Source organism: Mesoplodon densirostris, chromosome 1 (assembly GCF_025265405.1).
Source record: "Mesoplodon densirostris isolate mMesDen1 chromosome 1, mMesDen1 primary haplotype, whole genome shotgun sequence".
Classification (NCBI taxonomy): domain Eukaryota; kingdom Metazoa; phylum Chordata; class Mammalia; order Artiodactyla; family Ziphiidae; genus Mesoplodon; species Mesoplodon densirostris.
The window spans coordinates 191,841,194-191,852,372 of record NC_082661.1 but is presented as its reverse complement, the minus strand read 5'-3'; the positions used below and the strand labels follow the sequence as shown (position 1 = coordinate 191,852,372).

At 40.0% G+C, this 11,179-nt stretch overlaps 1 protein-coding gene across 1 annotated transcript; it reads right to left on the bottom strand.

The window, feature by feature from the left end:
* Positions 1 to 4,370: 4,370 nt before the first annotated feature.
* CXCL13 (C-X-C motif chemokine ligand 13) lies at positions 4,371 to 9,605 on the bottom strand. The gene is made up of 4 exons (XM_060097627.1): positions 9,542 to 9,605; positions 7,854 to 7,986; positions 4,715 to 4,792; positions 4,371 to 4,425 (listed from the first exon to the last, which is right to left on the bottom strand). Exons 1-4 carry the CDS (start codon positions 9,603 to 9,605, stop codon positions 4,371 to 4,373), a joined length of 330 nt encoding a protein of 109 aa, XP_059953610.1.
* Positions 9,606 to 11,179: the final 1,574 nt, after the last annotated feature.

Here is an 11,179-nt window from a genome sequence, read left to right as displayed (position 1 = left end):
CAGGATATGGGACCTTTGAGAGGTAATTAATATTAAGATGAGGTCGTAAAGGTGGAGCCCTCCTGAATAGGATTATTGCCCTTACAAAGGTCACCAGAGAGCTCACTTCCCTTCTCTGCTTTCACCAGAATCCAATCATGCTGGCACTCTGATCTTGGACTTCTAGCTCCAGACTGTGAAAAATAAATTTCTGTTGTTTATAAGTTACCCAGTCTATGGTACATTGTTATAGCAGCCCAAGCTAAGGGACTATTCAAACTAATTCATTGAACTGAAAACTTAAAAAGGGTGAATTTTACTGTATGTAAGTTATAACAATTAACATGATATTAAAAAAAAAAGAGTTCCCTAGATGACTCTAATGTACTATGAGGGTTGAAAACCCTTTTCCTAGAACAATGCTTTTCAAACTTTAGTAGCATCATAACCACCTGGAAGTTGTGTGAAAATTTTTCCTCCAGTGTTTACTGACAGCAACCAATTTTCCAAATCCCTGATACCAACTGGGTGTCCAACAATTCAATTAAATTCCGACACTAATCATTTATAGTTAGCAAGACCCTACAGCCTAAGGGCTCAGTCCCACAAGACTGCCCCCAATTCAGACACCAATTGCAAATGGGGTGCTCAAGCTACCCACATTTCTGCCTAGCCAACTACAAATTTGGAGATTCCCATGATCACTCCCCTCCCCAGATTTGATAATTTGGTAGAACGAGTCACAAAACTTGGGAAAGTGCTTTGCTTACTACTATTGGCTTATTACAAAGGATACAACTCAGGAACAGCCAAATGGAAGAGATGCATAGGACAAGGTATGGAGGAGGAGAGCATATTACTTCCACGCCGTCTGTAGGTGCTCCACCCTCCCAGCACCTCTATGTGTTCACCAGCCCAGAAGCTCTCCAAACCCTGTTGTTCAGGGAGTTTTTATGGAGGTTCATTTATGTAGGCATGATTGATTAAATCATTGGCCACTGATGATTGAACTCAGACTGAAAGTTCCAACCCTCTAATCACATGGTTGTTTCCTCTGGCAACCAGCCCCCATCCTGAAGCATCTAGGGGTTTGCCAATGGTCACCTCACTAGAGTAAACTCAGGTATGTTTGAAAGGGGCTCATTGCAAATAACAAAAGACACTCCTCTCTGTCAGGAAACTCCAAGGGTTTTTGGAACTCTGTGCCAGGAACCGGGGACAAAGACCAAATGTAATTTTTATTATACCACAGTTTGTTAAACACAAATTGCTGGGCCCAAACGCCTGAGCTTCTTATGCATTAGGTTTGGAGAGGGGCTTGAGGTTATGTATTTTAACAAGTTTCCAGTTGCTGCTGATGGCTCTCTTCAGAGAGACTACACACAGAGAACTTCTATGCTTGAGGGTCACAAAATGGTGTGGTCTCTCTCAAATATTACCCTTCTGATTCATGGCCCTCCTCTCTTCCTCAATTCTACCAAGTTTTTTTTTTTCTACCAAGTTTTTTGTAGACCATTCATTCTGTTCAAAAGTACCTCCAAACTTCACCTCAGAGCAAGTAAACCCTGGGCTGTACATCAATCCTTACCTAGAGTTGGGAGCAGTAAAATGGCACATCTCAGTGAGAGGGGAGAATTGCAGAAAGAAGGTGATGGAAAATGGAAAACCCTAGGACAGAACTCATACTGTGGGGCAATCCATTTCCCAGTGAGGTGGGGCTGAATCCTTCAGTTGGGAGAAAGGAGAATTCTGCTTCCCTTGGAGAATCAGAATCTTTCCCTCCTTGGGCCTCTGCTGCTCAGAGGAGTGTGGGCAGAGCAAGTGAGGCTCAACTTACTTCGTGAGAGGTTCTCTGTTTCTCCATCTAAGATCCTGTGTAGCTTGACCTTACAGCTCCTTCATTCCAGTTTTCAGAGTTGAACATCCTATTTTGGTCAGGATTACCTTGTATTTTCCCTTCAATTCTATTTTATATGGATTTTAAAGAATCTGTATGTGTACGTATGTATATAGCCATAAATTACCTAAATTCTGCCTTACAGAATTCTCACCATCCTCCCTTCTAGACCCAAACCCACTCAGATCAGCTAAAGATCACTTTTCCTCAAACACTCCATTAACTGGCTCAACAAGTGACCCAGCATCTAACTATGTGTTAAGATTCCTATTCCAAATCAGGCTGAATACCCCTAAATCTGCTGTGACTTTTGAAGAATGGGTGCTTGTGGGGTAAGAAAAACAAGTTTAGAAGCCCTCAAGGGCCCTGTTTTTTGCTTTTCATTCCACATTTGCCCTCTCAGTTGTCCAGTCCCCCTGGATCATACTCAATAGATGTGTCAACCCAGGGGAAGGCCTGAACATTCTGGAACTCCCATCCTTCTTCTGGCTTTGATTGGCCCTGGAAAGGAGGGGAGGGGGCAAGGAGCTGAAGTAAGAAATACATTTAGAGTAAGTAAGAAAACTTCAGGCAGTGTAGTGTCATGACTAGGAGCATTTGCTTAGGAGTCAGGTGGCCCTGGGTTTGGATTCTGGTTTTGTTTCTTACTAGTTATGTGATGTGGGGCATGTGAATGTCTATTTGCCTCAGTTCCTGCTTTTGTAAAATGGAGCTGATTATCATCATATACAGTCAGCATCATATACAGTCACCCATATACAGTCAGCATAGTGGAGGGGTCAGAAGCATGGATTCTAGTGCCAAACAACCTGGGTTCAAATTTTGACTTGCTGTTTAGTAACTGTAAGGCCTTGAGCATGTTACTTAACCTCTCTGTGTCTCGGCTTCTACATATGCAAAACAGGGGTGATAACCCACCTAATATTGCAATAGTAAGATTTTTTTTGAATCTCCTGAATATTCAGCTTGCTGCATTCTCGAAGATCAAAATCAAACTAAAGAATGAATACAGGATTTTGATGGCATTTTATAATCCTTTTGTGTGTGTGTGTGTTTGTAATAGAGAAATAATCATTGAATTGTAGACAATAGAAAATGTAGTATTTATAGGTACTCTTTACTCCCAAGAAATCTTTAGTAAAAATAAATCTAAAAATAGAAAGAGAAAAATGAAAGAGAGAACCAGATATAGCTTGGAACTTGAGCATCCTGGGAGCAGACCTCCCAAAACATCGGGAGAGTGGGGGACAGGGACACAGTGCTTAGTTCAGTGGTGGGAGAGCTAGGCTGGAACCAGGGAAGGAAGGGGATGGGAGTTTAAGTATCTGCTCCTTCTGTTTGTCAAATTCAATGCAAAACCTTGTCAAAGAAAACATTGGAGACTTTAAGAATTAATATATGAGACAGTGAAAATGGGTTTTAGTAAGAGTTTGGGCATTTCTGGAAGAAATTGTGATGAATCTATCAAGGAGAAGAGGCTCTTGGGGGCAAGCATTTTCCTGCTGTGCTGATATCAGGAATAACTTCACTCACACTTTGTCGTATAATTTATATCATCTGTAAAAAGGCAAGAGGCATGCAAAGAAAAATTAACATGATGAAATCCTACTTTTCATTATGAAGAATCAGAGAATGGCTAAATTTGAATAAATGCTCCATTAAGAATGAATTGCTCATAATTAAGTAAAACATTTGCTCAAGTTTATTGAATGTTGATTAATAGGAAGCATTAAAGAATTGAATACCAGAGACAGAAATAAAAAAGTCTGTGCAAAAGATGTGAGTAAAAAAAAAGTTCATCAAAGCCAATGTATAAAAGAATACATCTGTTATCACCCTTTAAATCCTTTTCCTGAATATTCTATGAATTTAAGTCTGGGGATCTTTGAATGTTATTAGCTTTTGTCTGTGACAATAAATCTTATAAAGGAACTCCTTAAAAGTAGAGGAAGGACCTCATTCCTCTCAATAGTGCGTTTTAAATGAAGGATATCTATTATGTGAACCCTCTGTCTCTTGGAAGGCTGAAATTCCATGGGTTTCCCAGGCAGCTTTTAAAATCTGTTATGGAAGCTTGCTATTCCTAGGGTGTAAAATGATTGAAATGCATTCCATCATTTCCTCCTTAATTCAAGCCACATGTTCAGATTTGAGTTTTAAATTCTCATTCCCTTATTTTATAGGGAAATTCAGCATTCAACAACAGGTATATTTTTGAAAGAAACCTATATCATTTATAACTCAGTAACTATCCTTCAAGAAAGTTTCCTCCTTGATGACTAAGAATGCAAACTCTATGTTTATAGGGTACTGTAATCAAAAAAAAAACTCAAGTTTGCCCCATCAGCTTCTGCAAGGTTATTTGTACATATATTCTCATGCTTGAGCAGATGGGGAAGATCTTTTTCCTGGAAAACATCTAACCAAACACAAAACTAAAACTGAGGGCAGGAATGAAGGGGGAATGCAGGTGTTCTTGGTGGTAATATTGGCATCAGGCAATTGTTTTCTTAAACATTGGAGCTGGTGAAGTTGAAAAAGCACTTTTTCTGTGAAAAAAAACAAGAGAGTCATGTTTAGAGAAAGACTTGCCAGAAACTGTGGCTTTCCCCTGGAGATATCAAACAAGGAATACTGTGCCCACTGGTTTCCAGTTTAGTTTACTGAGCTGCTGGAATGAGTCACCCCAACTCTATCTGATAAGAAATAATAGTGAAGAATAGGCATTTGTCTCAGGAACGTCTCATAAATTTAAAATGGTCCCCATTTTGACTACCCGGGAAAGGGAAACCCTTCCGTACAAGTGAAATCTACAAACCCTTGATATGCCTGACTCACCTTGACACTCTCATTAGTTTTTGTGTCCATTTGGCTCCAGGGTTCAAGCAGATAACTGACTTATTCTTCATCCAGGCTCTGGGGGAAAAGAAATAAAAATAAAAATAAAGCAGTCAGTCCTTCACTTAAGGAAAGAGTTGAGTATAAAAATAAAGATTCCCACATGAAGTGAAATTGGAGGTAGGCAGTTTTGGATCTGGAGTAGGTGATTTATGGCATGAGGTCTGATGAATAAGAAAAACCCCATTTGCATGTTGGTATGTGTGAGCTGGTGGAACTGAAAATTAATTAACAGACTCTCATGTGTCAGAGGTTAGTATTTTGTTGAAAACCTTTACATGAACTGGAGATGGACCAAATGGCTGACTCCAAGGTTTGCTCACTCCTAAAGCTGTATCACAATATCTTTAAAATGTGTTTGTCCATTGAGCTTGGGAGAACAAAATAGACCATAGAAAATACTCTCTTGAAGACCTTTTATTTGAAAAAAAATCTGATGAAATTTATTGTGGGAGAGGTTACAGAGCTGACTGCTCTGAGTGACATCTGCATTTGGTGGAACCATCAGTGAGCAAGGCTTTCAATGCTCTAAAAATTAGGCAACAAGAGCAGCAAGGATAATTATCAGCTGATACTGATCAAGTACTTAATATGTGCCAGCCACTATGCTCAGAAGTAACATGAATTATCTCAATTAATCTCACAAAAATTCTGTGCTAAAAGAAATACTATTTCCTCATCTTCAAAAGAGGAATTTGAGGCTTAGAGAGTTTAAATAATTTGTCCAAGATTGTACAACAAATGCATGATAAAGCAGGATTCAAATGAATCTTGTCTGTCTCCTGAACCCACACTTTTAGCCACCATTCCACATGGGCATGATCTGAATGGTTACCAAGTGCCAGACACGGTGTTGAGTGTTTTACCTGCAGTGGAAGAAGTGAGGTCTCCCAGGTGACAGCAAACTGGGAGACTCTACTCTCTGTTGTGGTGACCTCAGACAAAACACAATTTCTTGATGTGTCATTTTAGCTATAAAATGACAAACAGCAAGAATCCATCCATCTAGCATTGAAACTACCCTTGTCATTGAAAAGTACAGTCAGAGGTCATAGAACTGTTGGGTTCTTGGGCAGAGCCTTCCAATTTGGCTCCTGAGTTCATGATAGAAAAACAGATTTCTGACCATGTGGACTTACAGTATTTTCACTCCTGACTGCTATGAGTTGCTTATAATTATTTGCAGCTTTTGCTTCTATATCTGGTTAAAATTCAGAAATACAGACTCTGGTGAGAAGATAAGAAATCAGATTTTGGGGGGACTTCCCTGGTGGTGCAGTGGTTAGGAATCCGCCTGCCAATGTAGAGGACACAGATTCGAGCCCTGGTCCGGGAAGATGCCACATGCCGTGGAGCACCTAAGCCCGTGCGCCACAACTGCTGAGCCTGCGCTCTGGAGCCCGTGAGCCACAACTACTGAGCCCACACGCCTAGAGCCCATGCTCCACAACAAGAGAAGCCACTGCAAGGAGAAGCCCGCACACCGCAACGAAGAGTATCGCCCCCTCGCCACAACTAGAGAAAGCCTGCGTGCAGCAACGAAGACCCAATGCAGCCAAAAATAAATAAATTAAGAAGAAAAAGTATTTTTGTCACGTTAAAACAATTAAAGCTAAAGTAGAGAAAATTAGGGTGTATCACTTCCCCTGGTTGGAGGTGAGAGACTTGACTCATGACAGAGAAACTGGTAAAAATAAAAGAAGAAGTCTCTATTCTCTAGACAGCCAGAGGAACTGCTCCCAAACAGGTTATGGCTATACTTTGCATCTCCGAGTTTGAGGGCGATAATCATGGTTTAGTCTGAATTTCCACTTCAAAGATAGTAGTGGAAGTGTAATGCCTTTTTAATGAAAAATTCCCGTACTTATTTTTTTTAACATCCTTATTGGAATATAATTGCTTTAAAATGTTGTGTTAGCTTCTGCTGTATAACAAAGTGAATCAACTAGTCCAAGACCCAAAGCATTAATATCAAAATGGGACAAACAAAAAGTGGCTGCTTTCAAATGTTTCATAAGGCTAAAATAGCCAAGGGAAGAGCTGCTAATGAAAGCCAAGCTGATAGTGCCCTGAGAAGGATGCTCTGTCTGTACTTCAAGGTGCTGTGGGACACCTTGGTTTATTCAAGGTAGATCCAGGAAGAAGAAATCACAGTTCTAAGCAGCGATATGCAAAAGATCTACAAGCTCCCTTTAAAATATTCAGTGCAACAATCCAACTTTGTTGAGCCTCTCCTATATGCCAGGTAAGGGATAAAGCATCAGGAATAGAGAAATGAATAATATCTGATCCCCGTCTATAAAGAACTTGTTTTCTGGTGCGAATGAAAGAGAAAAACAAACAAACCTGATTGTTTCAACACAATGATGCTGTACAATTGCAGCTAACAGTTGCTGAACATTTATTACTGTGCCTGGCACTATACTAGGGGCTTTACGTGGAGTGTGTAAAGTCTTATTAATGTGCCATGGAAAATGCCCTAATAAAGAAATCCACAGATTTCTCTGGGTGTACAGAAAAGGGAGGGTCACAGAAGAAAGGGGTTATACCATTTCAATAAAAGAAAATATCTATTAAATTTCTTGTAGCCACTACTATCCCCTTAACCTAAGTCTTTAAACAGAGTTAGAGGTTCAAAGTTGATAGAACCTAAAGCTAAAGGACAGTTCCATAAGATAGACATTCTGACCAAGGACCGCTGTGGGTACTTATTTTCTTGCTCTTCAACTTCTGGGGAACAAAGTGTCTGCTTCTGCTTGCAATTGGAATTTGACAGATATGAGAAGAGTCTTGGCTCTGTCCATTTCTAATGGTGTGACTCAGGGCAGTTAGTTAACTTCCCTAAGCTTCAGTTTCTGCATATGTAAAGAAGTGATAACAATAGACATACCTTAAAGGGCTCTTGAAGGAATAAAATCAGTGAATGTGCATAAAGCATGTGCATTAGCTCAGGACCCCTGCAAAGTATGTACTTAACAAGTATTACTGATTCTCATTATTAGTTTGAGAATTAATTGCTAGCAACACTCAAAGTAAATTACCTTGAGGAATCATACATTATTGTTTTATTGCAACTTACATGACTTCTGTGTTTGGACATCCATTCCCAGGGGGCAAGATTTGAAGCTTTCCAATGAGCAAAATGGAGACAAAGTTGGAGGTCTCTCGGATGCATTTACACTTTAAGTTTGTGTTATAGGTCTCCAGGACACCTATAAACACAGAATCAGTTATTTTAGTCCCTTTGGCATATAATTCACAACTAGAACTTAATCAGTAATCTTTCATACTGCACATCTGAAGATATAAAAATTTCAAGTCGGTGCTTCCAGCCATATGCCTTTAGTTTGTGCATTTCTGTTCATCTTGGCTTATTTTTAAATGTTTTCTACCAAAACCTTAAAAATAAAATTAGCTTCTTAAAAGCACAATACCTATTGAAATTTGTGATAGCATTATATTAGTACTCAGGTGGTTGTCCATATAATAAAATTTAAGAATGGCCGCAGTGGGGACTGACAATTCAGTTATAATTAAGGCAACATAAAATTGACTGATCTTCACCCCAAACACACAAAAAAACCAAGGAAATGAACTAGTTTCCGAGTCCCTGGAGCATTAACAAGCTGTAACAGAGTTCTCTCTCTTATCATACTCCCCAGCCCACCAACGCTCCCTGTCTCTCCGAGGAAATACCACGAGGATATTTTTTGTTTTTGTTTAATATGTTGGTCCTCATAAAAATTCGACTATTTGTTTTCAACAACGAAAGTTCTCAGTACTAGATACTTGTATAGGTAGCCCATCTCATGCATTTTAAGGAATTCTACCTTCTTTAACCCCAGTGCCTACCACTGTGCTCGACACAGAATTGCAAATAAAAGGGACCAGGCTCTCAAGGTGTCTGCACTTTAGTGGGGGAAACAAGTGAACAAGAACTAAAATATCACAGAATGTTGTATTTCCCCCAAGGCCCAAACTGCATGAATGAGAACAGGGGACTTTGCCAGGAACAATGGAAAGGCTTCATGCAGGGAAAGAGAGATGAGGGTCTTGAAGAATGAAAATGACATGAAACAAAATAAAAGTTGGAAAAAAAATCCCCACATTTTAAGAACAAAAGTTGGTCCTCTACCCTGAGCAGAGCGTAGCATCCTGCGCATGCATCAGATTCCTTCAGCTGTATAAAAATTTACCACTTCAATTAGATATTTACCTATTTACACAAAGAAAACCTCCCCGTTTAGACTTGGAAGTCTGCTTCTTGGCAGAAAGTGTGTATCTGAGTACGCCTGCTGTACATACAATGGTTCGTGTCAGAGCTGACCCTATAAAATTGTATCAGACGTTCCCTGCAGGAGACCAACAGGTTGAGGTGAATAATCTTTAAATCCTATAAAGTGTTTGGTCGGAAGGGGTAGTGAAAGGCAAAACGAAGAAGAGATACCTGGAGAGAATTAGTTACAGGCAGAGCTGCATCTGAAAAAGGTCAGGAATAGGCAAGCAGAGTGTAAGTCCCATGGACATTGGATCTCCAGTATCTCCCCCTTTCTCTGGATGACAATCTTAATAATACAGATGTTTCCAGCCTCTAAGAGTTAAATCCCTAAGCACCTTACTTTTAGAAATCTAGGAGCAGTTGAGCAGTTTTCTTCCCCCTTCATTCACATCTCCCCTCATTTTCTGATTGAAAAAAAAAAAAAATTCAAACAGCTGAAGACCATTTCAGTTCAAAGCACAAATGACAACATAAGTGAAAGTTCTCACCATGGACTGGAGAGAGGCTGCAAGCCAGCAGCACAAGAAGCAGAGATCCCTGGGTGAACCTCATTCTGCGTCAAGGTGGAGTTCAGACTTTAGTTAGCTCTGGGTCTAAACTGTGAGTTCTCAGCACAGAGATTCCTATTTATCCAGACCAGTAAGGCCCTCCCACTGCCTTTGTCTCCAGGAGGTCAGCTGCATCATCAGTTTTAAAAGCCCCCAAATATTGCTGAGCTTGCTTTTTTAAAACTCCTCTTGCAAATTTTATGAATTTGCTTCAGAGCAATAGTAGTGTGGTAAAGTATTTCTTGAAAATGTCGCCTATAAATGGCAGGGATGCTACAGGAATTTGGGGGTGGGAGTGAGGGAAAGGGTTATCGGTTTGGAGACTCCACAGCACTCTGCAGGATCACAGTCAGTGATTGTGGCTTTGATTGCTTCTCTCAGTGAAGGGTCAATGGGCTTTCTCAATGGCATTTGAATATATCCTCCAGGAAATCAGAGACTCTGTCGGGCACATCATTGTGTTCCTAGCACCTGCAAGAGAGTCTAGCCTTTGGTAAGTGCTCAGTAAATATTTGCAGATCTAATGAATGTCTTCTTATATACAGATGCTTATGCTGACTGTTTTTCTACCAGACTTTCCCGCATCGTATTTCACTATCTGAAATATATGATTACTTATGTAATCTCACCATCATGGGAATCCTGGAAAAGGGCAAGTATGTGCCCCCTCATTAATGCGGCTGTGTCTTGAAGGGAGGAAAGTAACAGCTTTGAGGAGGAGAATCTTTCTTGCTCTGGTATGCAAGTTATTGAACTTGAGAACCAGGTGTCAGTGGAGGGTGTCATTAGAATTTCATCAGATGCTGAACCTCATATTACAGTTTAATACAGCACATGTGCAATTTGGTTTTAATCTGGCCAAATAGCCCATGGGCCCAATGAACCCATAGCCTTAACTCACTTGCTAGGAGCACTTTTTCTTCTTTTTTTAATACGTCTAAATTGATTTAATTTTTAAATTATCTTGAGATGATGTTGGACCTAACTTTTTTTTTTAACAACTTTATTGGAGTATAATTGCTTTACAATGGTGTGTTAGTTTCTGCTTTATAACAAAGTGAATCAGTTATACATATACAAATATCCCCATGTCTCCTCCCTCTTGCGTCTCCCTCCCACCCTCCCTATGCCACCCCTCTAGGTGGTCACAAAACACTGAGCTGATCTCCCTGTGCTATTTGGCTGCTTCCCACTAGCTATCTATTTTTCATTTGGTAGTGTATATATAAGTCCATGCCACTCTCTCACTTCATCCCAGCTTACCCTTCCCCCTCCCCGTGTCCTCAAGTCCATTCTCTACATCTGTGTCTTTATTCCTGTCCTGCCCCTAGGTTCTTCAGAACCTTTTTTTTTTTTTTAGATTCCATATATATATTTGTTAGCATACGGTATTTGTTTTTCTCTTTCTGACTTACTTCACTCTGTATGACAGACTCTAGGTCCATCCACCTCACTACAAATAACTCAATTTCGTTTCTTTTTATGGCTGAGTAATATTCCATTGTATATATGTGCCACATCTTCTTTTTCCATTCATCTGTCGATGGGCATTTAGGTTGCTTTCATGTCCTGGCTATT

Bases quoted from the DNA above. Each gene is read 5' to 3' on its own strand.
- CXCL13 (XM_060097627.1), bottom strand. From the start codon at position 9,605: ATGAGGTTCACCCAGGGATCTCTGCTTCTTGTGCTGCTGGCTTGCAGC. The intron at 7,987-9,541 runs GTGAGAACTTTC...CTGTGTTTATAG, and splicing joins CAGCCTCTCTCCAGTCCATG to GTGTCCTGGAGACCTATAAC. The intron at 4,793-7,853 runs GTAAGTTGCAAT...CTTTTCCCCCAG, and splicing joins TGTCCAAACACAGAAGTCAT to AGCCTGGATGAAGAATAAGT.